General features: G+C 37.2%; 2 protein-coding genes across 4 annotated transcripts; both read right to left on the bottom strand.

Moving 5' to 3' along the window:
* Nucleotides 1-2,572: 2,572 nt before the first annotated feature.
* Nucleotides 2,573-11,017, bottom strand: LOC139950773 (uncharacterized). 2 transcript variants are annotated; one of them, XM_071949576.1, is made up of 3 exons: nt 10,468-11,017; nt 5,654-5,945; nt 2,573-3,325 (listed from the first exon to the last, which is right to left on the bottom strand). In XM_071949576.1, exons 2-3 carry the CDS (start codon nt 5,819-5,821, stop codon nt 3,035-3,037), a joined length of 459 nt encoding a protein of 152 aa, XP_071805677.1. In that variant the 5' UTR covers nt 5,822-5,945; nt 10,468-11,017; the 3' UTR covers nt 2,573-3,034. The 2 variants fall into 2 exon arrangements, with proteins under 2 accessions (XP_071805677.1, XP_071805678.1); XM_071949577.1 differs by lacking the exon at nt 10,468-11,017 and adding an exon at nt 9,189-9,678.
* A 9-nt stretch (nt 11,018-11,026) lies between these two features.
* On the bottom strand, nt 11,027-21,685 carry LOC139950772 (uncharacterized). Of its 2 annotated transcripts, none has more exons than XM_071949575.1 (11): nt 21,440-21,685; nt 20,458-20,677; nt 20,022-20,148; nt 19,351-19,456; nt 18,960-19,138; nt 18,314-18,400; nt 17,687-17,829; nt 16,956-16,983; nt 16,242-16,454; nt 15,265-15,465; nt 11,027-12,730 (listed from the first exon to the last, which is right to left on the bottom strand). In XM_071949575.1, exons 2-11 carry the CDS (start codon nt 20,625-20,627, stop codon nt 12,440-12,442), a joined length of 1,545 nt encoding a protein of 514 aa, XP_071805676.1. In that variant the 5' UTR covers nt 20,628-20,677; nt 21,440-21,685; the 3' UTR covers nt 11,027-12,439. The 2 variants fall into 2 exon arrangements, with proteins under 2 accessions (XP_071805676.1, XP_071805675.1); XM_071949574.1 differs by having other exon boundaries at nt 18,960-19,156; nt 21,440-21,684.
* Between the last annotated feature and the right edge of the window lie 234 nt (nt 21,686-21,919).

The following is a 21,919-nucleotide window of genomic DNA, read 5'->3' as shown; positions in this document are numbered from 1 at the left end:
TTAGTTAAATTGAATTGAATTGAATGGAATTGAGGTGACTCAATGGAAAGACTTCGATTTGTTACACTTAATTGCTGGATATTTAGACGGATTTAACTGATGGCAGTGATCAAAAGAAGAACCGGAACATATCCCCTTTTATAAAATCTCTTCACTTCCCACATAATCTTAGATTTAAGCGTTATTTTTGACTAGAATCAGAGTCATGTTTTCTTTGAATTGGACGGGTGCAAGCGTGACGACTACGAGCTAGTTCCCAGTACAACAAGCATGTTCGTTGCCTGCATACGGGGAACCATTGGAACCAGACTATACTTAATTAGGCCTACACGGTCATGTCTTCGTGTAGGATGAAAGGACCTCAACGATTGGATAAAAAAAATGCCATTTATTTTTCTGGACCAATCAAAATCATTCTTATATCTCTGGAAAGAGATTATTTTTGAATAGAACGGTGTTACTGTTCAATCTAGTGAGCGAATCCCGGGAAAACTGGGTTAACCTTACATAGGAATTTACAATTTTGAGCATTTTTAGCATTGTAATCGAAAAGGCAGTTTTTCTCGAGTTGCGTGAATGAAGAAAATATATTGTACCGATAACGAAAGAAAGGGGATGTGTTATTTGTTGAATTTCAAATAATATTTAGCGATCTGGTTTTTAAATCAGGAAATGCGTATTTCTCAATATATCACCCTAAAACATACCTTGATATCTCCGGTCAGCCTCTGTCGAACAACCACATTGACATTAATCCTATGGATGGGCTTGAAGGAGACATTTTGCCTGAAGTTTGCAGATGACAATATCAAAGATGACCCACACGTCAAAATTCCCTCCTTCACTACCTGTCTAAAATTGACATACAGAGGGCGCACTCCATATAAAAGGGTTTTCTGCAGACGGTGTCGCATGCAATTATGTCCTTTATGCAATACTATTCGGAGGACATTATTGCATATGCAATAATGTCCGCTGCACGGTTTTGATATGCAATCATGTCCGCCCGGACGCTGCTGCATAATGCAATTGTGTCCGCCCGAACACATTTGCATATGCAGTTGTTTCCGCCCCGTGCAAAACGGTCCTTGCAGTTAAACGCCCTTGGTCGACGGAACACGTTCGCCATTTTTTTTACAAGCTAAGTGCCTGTCATGATTGACATGGGAAATTTTCGGTCGTTGGGTATTCGCTGCAATCATAAAATACGTGAATATTCATGCTGCATAAATACGTAGGTTCAGTGCATGCTCGCTCGCTTACGCGCGCACATACATGTACAGTCATATTATAGCCCCGGACACGATTGCATATGCAAAAGTGTCCAGAGCGGAAAGTATTGCGTGGCGGACACAATTGCATCTGACAACGGCTCTTCATTCAGATCGTAAAAATGGGCAGTTTCCTGATAATTTTCATACGAGAACAATAACTAAAACACTTGATAGGTTTATACTTTGAAGCATCGGTTGTAAACTTACGAAATAAACTAAATAAATGGAAATAAGAATTCTCACAATGTGAAACTTATCATCTTGTCATAATGTTTGAAACCCGCACGCCTCTGATTTTTGGTTGGAAAACAAAATTTAGACGGCAAATTAGAGAACTTTTATTAATTTATTTTAAAAAGTTGTTAGCACTAGCAGAAATTTACACTATTTGATTCACAATTATTTATCTAGCTCGGCTCATTTATTTTCATTAAAAATTAATGTAAAAAACAAAGAAAGCATAAACTATGGGCCCTTTTTCTCGCTAAATTGCAGAACTTTTAGTTCAAAAACAAATATTTTACCCCCCCAGCCCCCCAAAATGAAAAATGTGAGTGCGCCCTCTTTAGATCAATTTGCCATGTAGTGACTTCATATTTTACAAGTGCGGCTGACCACCTCCCCCCCCCCCCCCGCCTTTAATTTCTACAACTGTTCATCAGACAATAATGCTTAGCAAAAAATATCTTCGTTTAGCAAAATAATTAATGGAACACCAGTCACAACTGTGTCAACTTTATGGCATACCCTGTTTCTGCTAAGCATGGATTGTGTGCTTATTAAGTTTGTATTGCTTACAGGCTTTGACAGTAGACCCAGTAGGGCTGCAATGAAGCTATTTGGACCAATAAAGGGGTGGTTTTTGTTACCTTTTTATGTCTAACGTATCGTAAGACAATACAACATAAAACAGCACTTGTACAAACAAGTTTTCTGAAATTGATGGTTCCAATAATTTGACTGTATTAAAGCTTCACCCAGCAAGAGTGCAATATACAAAAATAATGCATTTTTATAAAATTAAAATATTGTACAATTATTTATGTTAATAATGAATATTCATATACTGTTATTAAAATACTACAAGACTAATATTTCATACAGTTATCATGGTTTGATTAAATAATATACAACTAATTTCTCCTCTAAAAATTCAGTTATGAACTTAAGAATAATATTCTATATTTTGTCACTTTACAATTCCCATGTTTTTTTTTTTTTTTACAACAGTTTGTGAAATAAATCGTTTGAATAAAGAAAATAGAATATTATCGTTCACAAACTCCGATGATGCTAAGTTTTTAAGAAGCTCAAATGAAAAAAAAAATATGTATACTTGGTTCAAATCCCATCAGAGCAGAGTGTATAGATTCTTATTCACAGGACTCACACATCAGTGTAAAGATAACCACATAGAAAAAACAGTCCTCTATAGACCAAGCTCTACCTGGCAAGTAGAAACACAGTAAAGCCAGTAAGCACAAAACTTGTTAAGCAAAAAAGTATTGCTCGTCAGATGTTTACATCGTCATTCCTGGTGCCCCAATCTAGAAAAATCTTGAGACATTGCACACCTTAATAAAGAAAGCTTTCAAATCATCTGGGCTCAATTTAAAAAAACCTAAACAAAACTTGCAAACAGGTTACCAACCAAAATTACATTGTTTCCATGGCTGTGACTGGTGCTAAGCAATGAAATTTATCAAGCATTTTTTCCCTGCTTAACAGCTTCATGAAATGGACCCCTGGACATTCGAAAATTATCTTGGAAGATTTTGTCCTTCATACCAGTCATCTGTTTTATTGGTCGCCATTGCATCTTCAATTTCAATTTCTTCAAACTCCAGCGACTCTAGTGAAATGTCCGAGCCTTGACTTCCGACCTCATCACCCTCTGTGTCCATTCCTTCTCTACGTCTAAGCTCGGCTTCGACCTCTCTAAGGATGAGTTCTTCATCCCATTCTACATCCTCATATTCCTCCTCCGGATCCTCATCATCTTCTTCTTCTTCTTCATCTTTGTACGTCTTTGCCATGTCAGATAAATCCCACTGGTATAAGAAAGTATAGTAATAATTTTTCAGTAATAATAATTGAAGGTAATCATTTCTCAAAATGTTAAACATTGTCAGAATTTAACATCATGGAGACACATGAATTTAGTAGCTGTGAGTTTAATCAAAGTTCTCTGTACCCCATGAATATTCTATCAGTAGGCAGGGCCAGTAGGTAGTTATTCAGTGTCTTTGTTATATTTAAATGCTTTGCCTTATTTGGGTCTGCAGTGGTAAGTCACCCCCAGAAATTCCTTAGTGCATTGTGTTCCGGTCAAGTATGAAGTTTTGAATGGGTGGAATTGTAAGGTATGTTGAGTACATGGGGTGCGGTCAGGAAGAGTGAGTCTATGCTAGCTGTTGTGTGTTGGATAGAGGGAGGTCATTCTAGCAGTATCTTTAATAGATAGAGAGAGGATGTGATCCTTGTTGATCCAGTGAAAGAAAATTGCACTGGGTGTTGGGCCGTGTCCGAAACGGCGACTTCGGCTACAGCTACAGCTAGATCGCCCGCGTCTGCCTATTCTTCAACACTGGTAGACGCGCTGATCTATATGTAGCTGTAGCCGAAGTCGTCGTTTTGGACACGGCCTAGGTCTCTGCAAATCTATGTGAGTGTGCACCATTGCTAAAATCAGAGCAGATTTTCAGGCTGCTATATATTTTAAGGCAAATTGGTTGGAGTGATGAGACAACACTACTGAGAGCTGAACTTTAAGGGGCTACACCATTATGGAAACCATAAGTAAGCTTCTTATTTTAATTGCATGCTTACTGCATTTCAAATTTTACTAAAATCAAGTGCATGATTCTATTGTTTTGTTCCAAGAAGAAGTTTACATAGTTTTAAATCAATGTGGTTTGAAAATTGCATGTCATAGCAATTTTCAATGCTTATTACATTTATTCAAGAGGCGTTCGTTTAATTCTCTATGATCTAGTGTTTTGGACTTTGGAAATGTTCACAAATTTTTGTGTAAGAAAGTTAACTGAAGGTTCATGGAAAACTTTCAGCAGTTTATCATTTATTTGATGGACAAATTTATTAGATGATTGTGGTTTACTTTTCCCAACAAATAGATAGGTTTCACCCCTGGGTGTGAGTGTTTTGAAATCTAAGAAGAAACGCCAGACTGAGTGTCGGCCGATGATAAGACGTCCCGTGTCCAATGAATTGGGTTATTGCTACATGAACAGCAGAGGGTGCAACAACTTTGTGATGTGAACTTTGAACTTTGGAACCACAACACGTTTATATGAGTTTACTGTGTGGAAGCTGGGATTTTCTAGCTTAAATCTTTGTGGAGTGGAAACTGGACGCCTATTATCCGTTGGGACTGTTTCTTTGCTTATTATTGTATAACTGTATACCTCTAATGTGAGATATATTTATGCAGAAAGTATAGTCCAAAAGACACTACTGTTATTACTGTTATTACTTATTATCGTTGACTTCGAGTGATCAAAACCTATGTATAAAAAGTGTGTATTTATCAACTCCAGGGTCACTCCTATGAAGGAAGTTGTACATAATTTTGGGGAGTAAAATCTGTCCTAAGTTCATAGCAGAACATTGCTTTTCCTTTGTGTGTGACAAAAACGCTTACCAAGCTTAGAGCAGTGTATACTCTACGAGAGCTGTGGGTTTTTGGATTTCTGTAATTGTAAACATTTTAAGTACTTCCAAATTTTGATCGAGGGCATAGTTGTGCATAAAAGGTGCCATATAATCAAAGTGACTGTTAAACTGAGATTGATACATTATCCAGTCAAATATTCTCCTTCAATTGAATTGAGGTTTGTGTCGGCGGACACATTCTATTTTATTTAAAACCTTTCTGAGTTTGTTTGGAACAGGTCGTAATAAAAGTATTAGATATTTAATTGATGTGGTTTTCATTTAATATTGATTTGTGAGATAGATCAAACTAAGTGAAGGTTGGAGAGAAGTGTATAATTATATTAAACTTGTAATTATTTATTGTAAATATGTAACTCTGTAGTCACTTGTCTTTAATTGCTCGAGTTTGCATAGATTGTCTTTCGGTTATGGGTGCCTTGTGGGGTACGCTGTGACAAACATCGTCAACAGCTGCAGTGCTTCTTACCAAGTAAGTTTTCATGGTCACTAATTTTTTAAGTAAGGCCCCATAAAATAAAAAAATTGTTGATAGTCCTTTTTTTTCTGCGGATGCGGGATTGAGGGAGGGATTTTTTTTTTTTTTTTTTTTTTTTAATGTTTTGTTGACATGCCAAATATGAAATCAAGAGTAAAGTAATAATCACAATAGTTTGAAATAAGATCTGAAATTTCATGTTACTCACCTCTAACTCATCACTAAAATTCTCCACATCGGTTTTGTGTTGTGCTTTCTGTCTCCGCCCACCTCTTGGGTGATCAGGCGGAGGGGGTATAGCTTGAAGAGGTGACCTTTGACACTGTGATTGCGTTGCGTAGATGTATTGCAAGCTGTCTGATGTATACAAAGCCATGCTGGTATGCCAACTGCGTGTTAAATGCAAACATCCCAGTCAAAGAACGCTGCATAAAGTTAATCAGAGGCAGTGTAGATGGTGACGTGAACTTGGAGTTGCGTACATATGCCAAGTACATTTGCTAAAACAAAAGAAGAAAAGAGAAGAACAAAATGTTGCGAGGTAAAACCAAAATGTCTTTCGAATGGGAATGTGATATACAATCATTAAAAAGAAGGTTACAAAAAAATTGTTTGTTCTTTTCATTTTGCCGTTTAACAATTTTAAAGTCCAAATAGCCACCTATCTATTCCCCCCCCCCTGCTCTGGACTAAACAGGGATGTGATAGGCTGTTGAAAAAACCCTAAACTGTGAGCGCAAAGCATGAAATCTTGCAGGTGGGAAAGCTTGAGAGTGTGCAGCCTGCTTACATTCATTTATCTTTGGTTTTAAAAGCACTACTGTGCAAGCTGGGGTCTCCATTTGGTTTTGTGTTCATTTTCTTCAAAAAAAACACCCAGACTTCCAGTTAAAAAACAGAAAAATCACATCCCAGAGTTTGGGTAAGGGATAAAACCCAGGGGTACTGAAACATGCGACCCAAACCTCAAGGAATAGGGACCAACAGATTACACCTGTCTGGGGGGACAATGTGAAAGTGTGCTGGGGGAACCATAACTGGGGGAACCATGGGTTAAAAAAACCCAGGCCTCCCTAGGGTTGTACTCTATGGGGACAAGAGATACGGTGTGAAAAGGGCTTTTGTCTACTTTTGTATTTATAAACAAACCATTTCCTCTGTTAGGGCACAGCAAGCAAATGGTTTGCAAAGAAAGAAGATAGAGGTTACTCCAGTGTTACAGCGATGTTGCTCTCAATGGCTCTCCACGGCCAGAGGATGGGAATGATGCCATCCCACCTTATTTGCAGACGGGTGGGGAATCTGAACACACTGGCTATGATGATGAGCCTGAATGTGATGCTGGTGTTGTTGATAAGTCTCATGATGAAAAGCACTGAAAGCACCATTTTGCAGTACAAAGCAGTTTGCAAAGTTAAATGATTCAAACACAGTGACTAAGGCCCTAGGGTAACACGAGATAGATCTTTAGCCAGACATATTAATTCTGCACAACCTTGCAGTCACAGTGGTGTATTTTACTAAACCCCTGAAACACATCACAGGATCCAAAGAGCAGAAACTAAAATACCACATTTCCTCAAATATTGAATATCTACAAAGTTACTTTTGTTTTCATGCTCAAGGACACACCCAAATATGTTTTTCTGGAAAATTAGGGCTGAAAAATATGTCTTTTGTTGCAACTGTGTTATGCCATACCTCCTTACACTATGAACATTCATATGACCTTTGACCCTGTACAACCACGCATGCTCAATTGAATATTTAATCAGGTTCAAAGTCAATAGTTATGAATGTCAATGAGTATCATTTCGGATTACTTCCTTGATAATACAACAGCATGTTTTACATGCAGTGCCAGCCAGGTATGTACCCAGCCATGTACCCTACCTTCCTTTTGTTTTCACGCTCAAGGACACTTGAAAAGATGTTTTTCAGGAAAATCATACCTAAAAAACACTTGTTTTTCTGCAACTGTGTATCGTGCCATACCTCACAGTACAATTTAACATGACCCGAAAAAGTTAACCCCAAAACAACATAAACCCTGCCCTCTGCAGCATTACCCTAGCAACAACCCAAATTGGGACACATCACTGAAGTTTTTTGACATACATGACATAACTAAAGGTCAGTGAAGAAATACAAAAGCGACGAGGAATCACATGCCGCGCTACCTGTCATTCCCCATTACAAAAAAGAATTCACTAAATGGAGTTCCATACAATGCAAAGGATGGTGTTTTCAATAGTGGAAACTACAGGTGTTCGTGTACAGTAGGTGAATGGTCGCAGCTTTAAAGGGTGCAGGCCTGATACTTCTCGGAGGTTACAAAGACGATTTTGAAAACTTCTAGCTTACAAGTCGCTTTGCTTGAGTCAGTGGTTGTAAAACACTGTCTTAATAAACAGTAAAAAGAAATCCATGCCAAGGGGTGACTTGTAATACAGCTTTCTCGATACCTCATTTTTAACAGTAAGTCGTACATTTTTGTAGACTAGTAGGCCTAATCTCTACTATGAAGGGTGCCTGTATTATTTGATTTGTAAGGATATTGGACAAACTGAGATCAAACTTTTTTTTGTGAACAAGTCATGTGAAAGGACAGTAAATTGCTTTAATTCTGACTGATGAAGTGCAGCTAATAAAACACAACGCTCTCATCACCAGAAAAAAAAAACAGTCTCTACTTTCTTTATTACAATGAAAGAAAACTAAGAAAAAGTCCGTATAAACTTCAACTGTATACTTTTCAAGACCATTTAATTTAAAGTCTTTACATAAAAAATAATATCAAAACAGTCCTGGGGCAGTAAATTACAGGAGGCCAACCAAGACAAAAGGCCTTTATAACAAACATTCCTTTCTGCCCTCCAATCTGGCTACCACCAGAAATAGCTTTGATGTTCCCTTATTTAAGCTACCCCAAACAAATCATTAACGAAAACTTAATTGGACAGAATATCGTCCAGGCACCTAGTTTTGTGTTTTTCACACTGAACCTTTCTTTCCCTATACCCTTACCTCTATTGCAGTCTCCGATACTTTGTTTATACCACACCCTCCTCCTTGGCTTACGCCAGGGCCCAAACTTTCTTCTTCCCGAGCCCCAATTCAGATGGTGAAGTAAAAGCATCTTAATTCAGATGTCGCAGGATCAAATCCCACTCTAGTCAATGTTACTTTGTTCAACCCCCAAGTGAAATTTTAATTGAGTGCAAAGGCTGGCCTACATTAGTGATGGCTTGGGCTCTTATAATTTTTGTTACGATATTGAATGTTGATTTTGCTGATATTTCTAAGCGGGAAAATCTGGAAATCAAATTAAAGCAGGAAGGGTATTAGGCCTGCCTTTCAAAGGTTTTCCATTAATTAGTTTCTATGGCATCTCAACTTTTAACTAAGGAAATAAAATTGTATTTTTTAAAAAATTTTTTAAATACAAGTCACCCGACACACAAGGCCTGAAGGCCACTTTAAGGTGTGGGCTACAAATCAACTGTTTTTCCAGGGGCCAGTGCCACCTACTCCTGGGGCCGAAACAGGGTTACCCCCTTTACAGTCCATATGGATGTACATAGGCTTGTGTATCAACCATCAGAAGCCTCGCTGGTAGAGCACATTTTACGAAGCAATTTTAGTCAAGCATAAGGACACAAGACTCAAGGACACAAGTGTCACGGCCAGGACCAGAACCCACATCCCGATAATTTAACCACCAGAATTTGAATTCTTCTTACCTTAAGAATTTACTCCAGCCAGCTGTTTTTCTTCAAACATCGATTAAACGGAAAACAGAGATAGAAAAGACAAGACTCTCACTGCCTTCTCACCGGTACTCCACAGGGTTACCAGTTTCTAGATCCAAAACTGAAATCACGTGACACTATTTTCCTTGTGTGCTATTTGCAATAACTGTATACTGTGTGCTTAGGAGTCTCCTAGAAGCACCATCCAATGATTAGACGTATGGGATATGAACCCATAACCGCTACATTATAAAATAGATGTTAACAACTAGACCACTAAGCATACAGACATTGTGATGGGACACAAGTTCAAATCATGTTATCATGTGTTGAAATTTTTCAAGTTTTGGTTTTACGTTGCGAGAGACAGTCCGCCATTAACAGTGCTTGTGCATGCACGACATTGGAGCAACGTCACATGTTTTCACACCTTTCATTGGTTGGTATTTTATTGAATATTCAGAAGCTAGTATGGCGTGCAAAATAAATCAAAAATATTATTCAATTACTACTTAACAAATTTAATTACATTATTGTCCAAAGGCATTTTAGCTACTATATTAGAATCCAGAGATATCATAAGGCGTGAAAGTAAAACACCCCACCCCCCCCTTGAAACACACACACTTCATAACATTAACAATCCGTTTTCCACCATTTCAGACCAGTAATGTTTGGTTTCAGGAGATAAAAAACCAATCTGTCATATTTTCTCTTTAATGTAGACTTAATATTTATTACGCTTATCGGAATTTATTACAGTATTCAGTAAATCCCAAAAAACAATTTGGGTCATTTTCACTTAAAATATTTTAATATTTTCCCCATATTGGCACACCATAGAATCCCAAATAGTAACCACCTCACGTGATCCATCTAGTGACTAAAGCAGAATGAAACTCAATCTAGCAGATAGTAATTTTGTTTTGAACATTTGAGGTTGGATGATGTTTCTTTGATTTGACTCATTTGAATGTTGGCATAATAATTTACTAGTGATTAGTACCAAAACTCAATCATTTTATAAATGTTTGAGCATAACCAACGACAGGAAACATTTTTCTCAGCATGATTAAGTCCGATGAAAATACAGACTGTGAGTAAACTGCATGGCTTCCGTCACCGGTGCAGCTTGCACAATCTCGCGGTAAACGGGAATCAAAGTTTGGGACCGACTGACCGAAAACATATATGAGGGTCGATAACGTACGACTTGAGCGATCTGGTTGTCCTTTTATCTCTCATCATCAATTATCACCTTAAAACATACCTTGATATCTCCGGTCAGCCTCTGTCGAACAGCCACATTGACATTAATCCTATGGATGGGCTTGAAGGAGACATTTTGCCTGAAGTTTGCAGATGAAAATATCAAAGATGACCCACCACACGTCAAAATTCCCTCCTTCACTACCTATCTAAAATTGACATACAAAGGGCGCACTCCATATAAAAAGGGTCTTATGCGGACGGTGTCGCATGCAATTATGTCCTGCAACACTATCCGGAGGACATTATTGCATTAGTAGTCATTGAAAGTATAGTGACTTCATTTTATTTTACAAGTGCGGCTGACCACCGCCCCCCCCTTAATTTCGTCAACTGTTCATCAGACAATGCTGCTTATGGAAAAACATCTTCATTTAGCAAAACAATTAATGGAACACCAGTAACAACTGTGTCAACTTTATGGCATACCCTGTTTTTGCTAAGCATGGATTGTGTGCTTATCAAGTTTGTATTGCTTACAGGCTTTGACAGTAGACCCAGTAGGGCTGCAATGAAGCTATTTGGACCAATAAAGGGGTGGTTTTTGTTACCTTTTTATGTCTAACGTATCGTAAGACAATACAACATAAAACAGCACTTGACCAAAACAGTTTTCTGAAATTGATGGTTCCAATAATTTGACTTTATTAAAGCTTCACCCAGCAAGAGTGCAATATACAAAAATAATGCATTTTTATAAAATTAAAATATTGTACAATTATTTATGTTAATAATGAATATTCATATACTGTTATTAAAATACTACAAGACTAATATTTCATACAGTTATCATGGTTTGATTAAATAATATACAATTAATTTCTCCTCTTAAAATTCTTGAACTTTAGAATAGTATATTATATTTTTTTCAAAGCTATTGCTATTAACCTTTTGGCACACTAATTAGGTACCCTTGAAGTTTCTGCAAACATTTATAAAGTATAATATCTGAAAATGATATAACTGTCTAAACTTACATTTTTTTTGTCCACTGTTAACCATTTCCATTTTTTTTCCTTACAATTCCAAAGGTTTTTTTAACACAACATTTTGTGGAAAAATCGTCTGAGTAATGAAAATAGAATATTAATGTTCACAAAATCAGATGCTAAGTTTATAAGAAGTTCAAATGAAAAAAGTATATACTTGGTTCAAATTCCATCAGAATGTATAGATTCTTATTCGCAGGACTCACACATCAATGTAAAGATGACAACAAAATTATTCTAACAGTTTTGTTTTTACAAGAAACAAGGTTCAGATGTCTGTGAAAGCTCCTGAAAGTGGGTAGCAGGCTCGCCCATGTCCCATTTATGTTACAACTCAGGATACCTACAGACTCTCTGAATCCCTATATTCGGACCAAATGGTAACCTTTGGTAATTACTTTACTTCTTTCAGGAAACTTTAATGCTCAAGAAGACTTTTAGAAAATCCCCAAATCAGGAGAATACCCAAGACATTACATGCATCTAAAGAAAGCTTTCAAATTTTCTTGGCTAAGTCCATAAAGCCTGTAAGCACAATACTTGCTTAGCACAAAAAGTATCGCTAATCAGAAATAGGTTACCGGCCAAAGTGTTTACATTGTCGTACCTGGGGTCGATTTCACAAAGAGTTGGAACTAGTCCTAGGAGGTATTAAAAACAGATGGCTAGTCCTAAGTTTCGACGAGCACTCGTCCTAACTCGTAAAATCCACCCCTGGTGCACAAGTCAGGAAAAATTATGAGAAATTACACCGCTTAAAAAATCTTCCAAATCATCTGGGCTCAATTTCATAAAGCCTGTAAGCACAAAACTTGCTCAGCACAAAAAATATCGCTAATCAGAAATAGGTCAGCCAAAATAACAGTAAGTTAACATTGTTGTGACTGGTGCACCACTAATTTTTCGCCAAGCAAAGAAATTCTGTCAAGCAGTTTTTTTTCTGCTTAACAGCTTTATGAAATTGACCCCTGGACTTTACAAAAATTATCTTGGAAGATTTTGTCCGTCATACCAGTCATCTGTTCTATTGGTTGCCATCGCATCTTCAATTTCAATTTCTTCAAACTCCAGCGACTCTAGTGAAATGTCTGAGCCTTGACTTCCGACCTCATCACCCTCTGTGTCCATTCCTTCTCTACGTCGTAGCTCAGCCTCTACCTCTCTAAGGATGAGTTCTTCATCCCATTCTACATCCTCATACTCCTCCTCTGGATCCTCATCATCTTCTTCTTCTTCTTCATCTTTGTATGTCTTTGCCATGTCAGATAAATCCCACTGGTATAAGAAAGTATAAAAAGTATCCACTCATTCATTCATTCGTTCATTTATTTATTTTTATTAAAAAAACAACTGGCAGCACAAAGCTGAATAATGTCAATTAAAGTTGATGAGAACAAAAAATAAAAAATTTAATAATAAAAAATGGCCATGTGTATTAAATTAGTACATCATTTGATATACACATACAACAATCTGTAAAGATCTATCTGAAAGTACAACACTATTCACTGCACATTTTTTTGCTTGACATTGACAGGGCAAGATTATCAAAACGTCCTATTCTTCGATGTTGTTACAGCCTTTGACAATATAGGTGTTTGTAGGCAAAAATATACTTTTCATTTTGGAAACGTATGATTGTTTAAATTCTATAATGTAATACAACAAAACCGACCTGTGAAAATTTCATTTCAAAAGGTAGAAAGGTTTATGATATTGCCCAATATCTGGGTCCAATTTTGTAGAGCTGCTAAGCATAAAAATTTGCTTAGCATGAAATTTCTTCCTTGATAAAAACAGGATTACCAACCAAATTTTCATTTGTTGCATACTGCTTGTTACTGGTATTCAGCTGTCGTTTGCTTATCCTGAAAATCACAGGAAAATTTGGTTGGTAATCCTGTTTTTATCAAGGCAAAAATTTCATGCTAAGCAAATTTTTGTGCTTAGAAGCTCTACGGAATTGGGCCCAGGAGCAGTTATAATAATCAATAATGCACAACCTAAAAAAAAGTTTCAAGCAGAAACATTTTTCAGGTTGAAATGTTTTTACATCCCTCTCTCTAAAACCACATTCCTTTGAAGGTAATCATTTCTCAAAATGTTAAACATTGTCAGAATTTAACCTCATGGAGACACCTGAATTTAGTATTTTCCTCCTCAGTAGCTGTGAGTTTAATCAAAGTTCTCTGTACCCCATGAGTATTCTATCAGTAGGCAGGGCCAGTAGGTAGTTATTCAGTGTCTTTGTTATATTTAAACGCTTTGCATTGTTTGGGTCTGCAGTGGTAAGTCACCCCCCCAGAAATTCCTTAGTGCATTGTGTTCCGGTCAAGTATGAAGTTTTGAATGGGTGTAGTTGTGAGGTATGTTGAGTACATGGGTGTGGTCAGGGAGAGTGAGGGTATGCTAGCTGTGTGTTGGATAGAGGGAGGTCATTCTAGCAGTGTTTTAGATAGAGAGAAGATGTGATCCTTGATCCAGTGACAGAAAATTGCACTGGGTGTTTGGTCTCTGCAAATCTATGTGATTGTGCGCCATTGCTAAAATCAGAGCAGATTTTCAGGCCACTATATATTTTAAGGGCTAATTAGTTTGAGTGATGAGACACTACTAGTAGTGTTGTCTCATCACTCCAACCAGTTTGCCTTAAACTTTAAGGGCTACACTATTATGGAAACCGTAAGTTAATTTCTTGTTGTATTGCATGCTTACTGCATTTCAAACTTTACTAAAATCAGGTGCATGATGCTATTTTTTTGTTCCAAGAAGAAGTTTAGGGAAAAGTTTCCGTGTGGCGCCACCACTTTTTCATTCGATATGAAATAATATAGTATCTAATTAACTTAATGAGATATCCCTTTTTGTAAAAATGAGTGAAAAAGTGGTGGCGCCATACGGAAATTTATCCAAGTTTAGGTTTAAAGCCATTGGACACTTTCGGTACAGAATTTTTTTTTTTTAAGTTCACAGATTGACAAATAACTAACAGGGTTTACAGAAGGTAATAGTGAAAGACTTCTCTTGAAATATTATTTCATGAAATGCTTTACTTTTTAAAAAAATGTGTTGATTTCAAGAATCTATAATATGTAAAATAGCCAGTATCGATGCCAATTGCCAGTTATGATAAATCGCCGGAGGGCGCTGTACATTGTTTACATGTACAGTACATGTCAGAGGTTAAGCCGCAGGGGGGATGGTTTCCCGCGTGGTGAACGCGGCCTCTTTCCGTGACAGGCCTTTCAGGCATTCACTCGTCTTCTAGTGGAAGTAGGCAGAATCATGCTTTAAAAGTAGAAATATGAGAGGTAGCTCCTCCTAAAATCACCCTGGCACTGGCTGGTAAGTGATCAATCTTGATAGCTAATAATTTGTCTAAGGATTACTTAAAACTGTCACAAATTGTCAATGTGTAAAATTAACGATGTAAAACGTTATGACACGTCGTTGGTTGATTGTATTGTATTTACAGGTATTCTTTGATGCACAATAAATGTGAATGATTGCAAATCCCGAAACCGACTCCACACTGAGTTTCACTACAAAAACATTAAAACAATATAAATTCTCGATATCGAGAGTTACGGATTTATTTTAAACACATGTCATGAGTGCTGTGTGGGGTAAGCTGTGACAAACATCGTCAACAGCTGCAGTGCTTCTTTCAAAGTAAGTTTTCACGGTCATTAATTTTTGAAGTAACTACAAAAGGTATATCCACAGTCAAACTCAGCCACAGTCTTTGTTTTTTTCCCCGATAGTTTGAAATAAGATCTGAAATTTCTGAACTATCCCATGTTACTCACCTCTAACTCATCACCAAAATTCTCCACATCGGGTTTGGGTTGCGCTTTCTGTCTCCGCCCACCTCTTGGGTGATCAGGCGGAGGGGGTATAGCCTGAAGAGGTGACCTTTGACCTTCATCCTCTCCAGAGTACTGTCTTGCAAGATGTTCTTGCCTGTCAGAGTGTGGATCATTCATGTCGATATGTGTGCTCCGGAGTCTCTTTAAGGGATAATCAGGATTTCAAATGAAAATGAGTGAAAAGTTTCACTGTGAACGGCCTGGGTGTGATTTCTCTACAAAAATGGTAAGGTGGCTCACTGTGATGTGATAACGGTAAGGATATATCACATCCAAGTGACCCACCTTACAATTTTTTTAAGAAATCACATCCAGCCGTTCACAGTGTTTGTCATTGCATTGGACAGATTGAGGCATTAACTTTTGATCAAGCAATGATAATCTGGCTTGAGATGCAGTGAAATAATCAGCACCAAATCATTTTTCAGATCACAACAAAATCCCTGGAAATACTATGAAAACTTTGGCTGCTCTTTTCACACTTTTCATTTAGTTTTATTTCTAGAACACTTTAAAGACAGGACAATGGCATACCAAAAGGATAACAAAGTAAATTGGTCATTATCTTTAAACAACTAAAACAAATCTCAGAGAAGGAAAACAAAAGCCAATAAAAAGGGAGAAACAAAGTTCTATTTAATTTCTGTCAGGAACCCCAGAACTCGATACCAGGGCCCAATTTCATAGAGTTGCTTAAGCACAAAAAGTAGCTAAGCATAACAAATGCTTACCAGATGAGGTTACCAAACTACCATGCCACAATTACTATCTGTGACTGGTATCCTGCACATTACTGCTCAGCAGAAAATTGTTAACCAATGAATTCTTTGTTTAAACAGCTCTATGAAATAGGGCCTTGAAGATTGTGGAAAGAAATTACGACTTTGCGGATTTCGGAGAAAGGAGTTTCTAAGCACCTCATCTTCACTCTGGTGTTCATCTTCTTCGTCCTCGTTGATGGCAGCAAGGCGTGGCTCCTGCCTAGAAGCCCAAACATCCTCCTCATCTTCTAAACCATCTTCATGACCGTCTTCATAGTTAGCTACTCTACGATCTCGGTCTTGCTCCCAGCGAGCCGCTACTTTCTGCCGGTTGATCTGCCGATGGTGACGAGCTATGAGGTAAAGTATCTATCGGAACCCTTCATTAAGGATTTATCTCTTTTTGGGTGTCACCTGTCTTTAGGTTCAAGCTCCCCCTTTTTTAAAGATTATAAACAACAGAAACTAAAAACAAAAATAGAGAAAGTAAAACTAACACATAATTGCTTCATTGGGAAAACCCCAATCTTTGACTGGATAGATTTAAAAGCTTTTTAAAAACTGCATGAAACAAAAACAAAAGTAAGAAAGACAAAAAATGAAACTAGACAAAATAGTACGATGGGATTCCTTCTTCTTTAACTTGGGAGTGGGACAGGAGTAAAATGTCTCAATAGAAATCAATAAAGCTGATAAGGAAAGAAATCAACAAAGGAACTTATAAGAAAAGGAAAGAAAGAGCACCTTTGAGTTCTCAAAAAGGCCGCTCTGTTGGCTAATGAAAAATCTTGGGCAGCTTTTCAACAGTACACAACAAAGATTGCCAAAAAATCTAAATTATAAGAATTTGATTTTTTTATGTAAGGATACAATAAGATCAAACACCATGCCAAAGCCACTGCAAAGACAAAATAAAACAAAGAAAACTGAAATGATTTCTGATAACGGTGAATAAACACAAACTTGCTTACAATAACCCATCAAAGCAGTGACATAAACCGCACTGATACCACAAAATGACACCTTGTGTACAAAAACAGCGGTAAATTTTTAGTTGAAAAATAGTATAAGCTGTTGCAAAATGCTTACCAACCAAGAGGACCTATGGTAAAAATGAAAAACAAATAGTGCCCTGACATTTCGACCAAAGCAGTTTTTTTTTAGGCTCTGTTAAAGTCCAAATTTCAGGCCACTCAACTAATTTCTTTTTATACAATATTAGTCAAGGGGTCGATTTCAAAAAAAATATGACTAGTCCTATACATAGTACTATTCCTGGGAGATCATATTAATACTGAACGGCTAGTCCTAAGTTAGGAAGAGTAACTCGTCCTAACTCAAGATAAGACTAGTCCTAACTCTTAGTGAAATCGACCCCTGGTCCAAAATTTCATGAAGTGCCAAAGTTAGACGACCTCTCCTTTTGAATAACAACAATTATGTGATTGACTATTTCTTGGGATATGATGACTTCCATAACAATGTAAAAAATAAAGGTAATTGCTTGTGGAGTAATTTTGATATTTAGTAGTAAGAACTAATAACATCGAATATAAACAAAATAGTATTTGAAAACAGAAGACATTGAAAAGAGTTCCTACCAAATGAGTAACCACGGTAACGCGTTTATCAGGAAGGCAAGATTCTGGCTGAACATTACGATGGAAAGTACGTAACAAATGTTGGCCAAAACAGCAAAAGTGTTGACGTGAAAATGAAGAAGTAGATATTCACACTGTAGAAGCTGAAATGAGACGCAAAACAATAAACAATGGTTATATTAACATTTCTTTTACTTTATGGGTGTACAAAGAAAAGTTTACTAGAATGGGATTTGAACCAATGACTTCCAGATTAATGTGCCAGTGCTCTACCAACTGTCAGAGCTATCAAGCCCAAAGAATGGCTTGTTCCTGCTTTGACGACATCTTGATTTAGTCAGACGCCATTCTGTAACTGGATCGCACCCAAGTTTATAATACAATCTGGGAAGCTGCAGTAACGGGATGCACCTTAGGGGTTAGGGGGGATGCAACTTTTTGTATCAAATGTTTATTAATAAACCACAAGGGAGCTGACTGGGCACTGGGTAAATTTAATTCAATTCCTAAGTAAACAAAGGAAAACAAAATTGACTAGAATGGGATTTGAACCTGCATTGCTCGAGACACTAACTATGTTCATCAATTCAATAGGGGTACTTTTTCCAATGACTACCCGATACTTACCCCAGCTTTTATAAGTGGAACTTTAGCAAGTGAGTAAGCAATCACTGCAAAGATACCAAGTGTGTAACCAAAGTTGTCCACGGCTGACTGAATTTAAAAAAAGAAAATACAAAAAGGACAAATTATATTTCTGCAGATTTTTTTAAAAAGAAAAATTGCCCAAGACAAGGCGACTTGTGCTTTTTAAGTGCAAAGTGTGAAAAAGCACTCTTTGAAGGGCCATATGAGGGACAAGTCTTTTTCGAGTGGCCTTCCACTTTTTTAGATTGAAGTTAGCATCTTTTTGAGTGATTTTTCACTCTGCCATGGGGTAAAACCTCTCTAAAAGAGTGAATAACCACCACTCTTTTTAAAGAGCCATTTGAGGGACCACTCAAAATGTAAAGAGTGATGTTTTCACTCTTTACATTTAGAGAGTGAATTGGGCTACAAGGAAACTAAAGAAAAATTTAACTTGAGAGATGTATTCAGAAGTATTCAGTATACAGGTTTTGTCATTATCAATCTCATTTGGGGGTGCCAAGAGGTGTTGGGGTCGGGGGGCAAGAAGTCTGAGCAGGGCCACCCCACGCCCTATCCTGTTACACATAAAAACTAAAAATTTGTTTCTTTATCTGATTAAACAAAATGCAAAAAGTTATCTTACCTCTGACACCATCAACAGATTTCTCCCTGTGCCAAATGTTTGAACTCTTCCTTGTTGCCATGGAGATGATGCACGTGGGAGATACACCATCGCTGGTAGCCATGCCATTAATATACACATGATGCGGGTACGGTTACCATTCTGCTTGCCTTTTGGTCTGTCCGGACTATTCCATTCTCCTGTAGGATTGTATATTGCTAGTAGCAGGTGAACATGATAAGATACATTAATCATTTTACTCCACAAAAATTGTTTAACAGTTACTTATATAGTTATGCTTCAGAACCTCTATACTTGTTTATGTTGGAAAAATAAGGAATACTTTAAGTTTGTAAAATGATTCTAGAGATAAATTTCAAAGGGAATGAATGGAATGTAAAGAACAACTCACTGTAAGGGATTCTTTCAGGTTCATATGAAGAAAAAGAACATCGGATGTAGAGGAAGTGGAGAAAAAATATGACATCGGTACCAACTAAAAATCCTGCTATTAACACCTGTAAATAATACCAAGAAATCAAAAAATAGTTTGAAGACAACTGCACGCCTTTTGTTATTTCAAGGTCTTTTTCGCGAATCCACAAAAAGTTTCAGACGAAATGCACACCGGGAAAAGGATGGAAAGATTCCGTATCTGCCACAACTTTAAATGTTTACAGAGCGAATATATTTCATTAATTGAGTAAATTAGATAATTATTTATTTCATAACGAATGAAAAAGTGGTGGCAGGATAGGGGCATTTGTCCAAAAGGAATTTCATGTACTTTTTAACATAACAATAACGTCTTGGATTGAAACTGAACTGAGTTTAAAATGGTTTTGGTTGGCTGTCCCAAGATGCATTGGTGTGAAAGCTGGGGGAAGTCTGCGTTCAGTTAGCTCTTGTTGGGGGTTCATCCCCATGAGGGCACCCGGATCAATCCAGGCACAGGCCTCGAACTTCGCTCTTGGAGGGGCACATCAACTTCCCTCGGGTAAGGGGCACTTCTATGAGTAAAAATGTGAATTTAATTGAAAGCATCTATTGAAAGGATTTGGGAGCCATTGCTTTAGTACTTACCTGTGTACCAAGCTGACCACAGAGTAAAGCGCCGATCAGACTGCAGACATTTGCAGAGCAGATGTGAAGTAGTGTCAGGAATTGTAGTTTGGTTCCGTTAACTTCGCTGTGTCTGGCTCGTAACAAACTGTCAAGAGATTGAGATTGAAATGGATACATACATGTAGATCAAAGGAAAAAGAAGTTGTTAAACATAATATCAGTTTTATAAATACACACTGACTAGTGAAAAATAATTATTACAAGTTGATTGAGTATGAAAGGGAAGAAATTTAACAGGCCTGGAGTTTCATCTTTGAGAGGGCAAGGCAGTATTTGGAACTATTGGGTGTAGATGTGTGACCTGAAGACGATCACTGATAGAGCGATAGGAAATAGTCCAAAAACAGTTACCTACACAAAGAAAACAACACCAAAAGGTATCAAAAGTACTTACAATGCATTGGATATCAGCCACAAGCATAGAGAAGCTACCCCAAATAGAAATGCAACATACTGTAGACCCGTCTCCAAGCACATGGCAAGGGAGTTCCAGACGACTTTTGACCCCTCGGAGCAATTCATCGGGTGCAACATCTTGTTCTCTTCATCCCAATCTATCGCCATGGTGATAGTTTTTTCTTTCTTGAGATGCTTTTGAAGATGTTTTGAAACAGCTGCAAAATGTATCACTTGTTTGTTATTCATTAAAAAAAAGAAGGTAAACAAATTAAGCGTAATATTAAAGAGCTGAATATTTTTGTGAACTATGTTTTCAAAATGGCTTATCCTAGGTATATATTTATTTGCATGTTGGCAACAATGGTAAATGTCAAAGACCAGTATCTGAACTTCATGAGGCAAAACACGTCCATAAAATGACAGATCTGTGAAAAAAACCTACTGAACAGGCTTTGACAAGTAGCTAAATAGATGTAGAACTGTTTGCACTGCTTTAAAAACATCCGAATTTTGTCTCACAGGGTTCAACTAATTGTTCATAAAGTGTAAACCAAATGAGCACAATGCCACGTAGCCCCACATGTGAGTTTGCAACACAGGTGGGGCTAAAAACACCGGCATAAAAATACAACTTAACTATGGTGCTACCTAAATGGAGCAAACTATTTTAAGTACAGTCGTTTTAAAAAGTACATGGCGATCATAATAACATCTAATTTCAATTGCAAAAAGTGGTACACGAGTATTGCATACGCATTCAATTAACAATTTAAAACAACAGCTGCAAGTGAAATATTAATAGGGTTATTGGATATGCGTTGCACAGCGACACAATTAATTACTGCTGGTGTGGTGTGGCGGACACAAGTGCTTGCAAAATTTGCAAAACAAATTCAACAATTGCAATGTTAGGGCACGTCCATTCACTTTGCAAAATGCATGTGGTTGCATAAAAGAAACAAAATAAAATGACCTACCTTAATATAATGTTACATGCAAAGGAAACTGTCTTTAGCCAAAGCCAGCACCACCCGCATATTTCCACCAACCACAGCCGCCATGTTTGAACTACGAGCCTAATAAATAATAAAATCGGATTGCAATTCACGTATGGCCAGTGGCAATAAGGGAGAAAAAAAGGCAACACGCCTTTACAAACAAGTAAAATTGCCTTTCATTGTAGAACGAAGTAAAACCCAGCTTCTAGCCACCATTCGATCAAAGGTCGTTTATAAAACCTTTATGTCAATATTTACCAACATTCCGTACACACATAAAAGTATTAGAGCACGCAATATGTAAAAGGTTGGTGTTAAGCCACGCACGTACTGTTCCATTTAGCTTAAGGGGGTATCACATTTTAAAGGAATATCTGTTTTCATGCTTCAACATTAATTTAAAGCTTTTCTCAAAAAATAAGGTAAATATTTTACGTCTCAATTCTACAAGCGTTTTTA

This window comes from Asterias amurensis, chromosome 18 (genome assembly GCF_032118995.1).
Source record: "Asterias amurensis chromosome 18, ASM3211899v1".
Lineage (NCBI taxonomy): Eukaryota > Metazoa > Echinodermata > Asteroidea > Forcipulatida > Asteriidae > Asterias > Asterias amurensis.
Note: the sequence above shows the minus strand (reverse complement) of the source record. Positions and strands in the feature narration are given on the sequence as shown.

Bases quoted from the DNA above. Each gene is read 5' to 3' on its own strand.
- LOC139950773 (XM_071949576.1), bottom strand. From the start codon at position 5,821: ATGGCTTTGTATACATCAGACAGCTTGCAATACATCTACGCAACGCAA. The intron at 3,326-5,653 runs GTGAGTAACATG...TTCTTATACCAG, and splicing joins ATTTTAGTGATGAGTTAGAG to TGGGATTTATCTGACATGGC.
- LOC139950772 (XM_071949574.1), bottom strand. From the start codon at position 20,627: ATGGCGATAGATTGGGATGAAGAGAACAAGATGTTGCACCCGATGAAT. The intron at 17,830-18,313 runs GTAAGTATCGGG...GTCTCATTTCAG, and splicing joins TTCCACTTATAAAAGCTGGG to CTTCTACAGTGTGAATATCT. The intron at 15,466-16,241 runs GTGCTTAGAAAC...TATCCCTTAAAG, and splicing joins AACACCAGAGTGAAGATGAG to AGACTCCGGAGCACACATAT.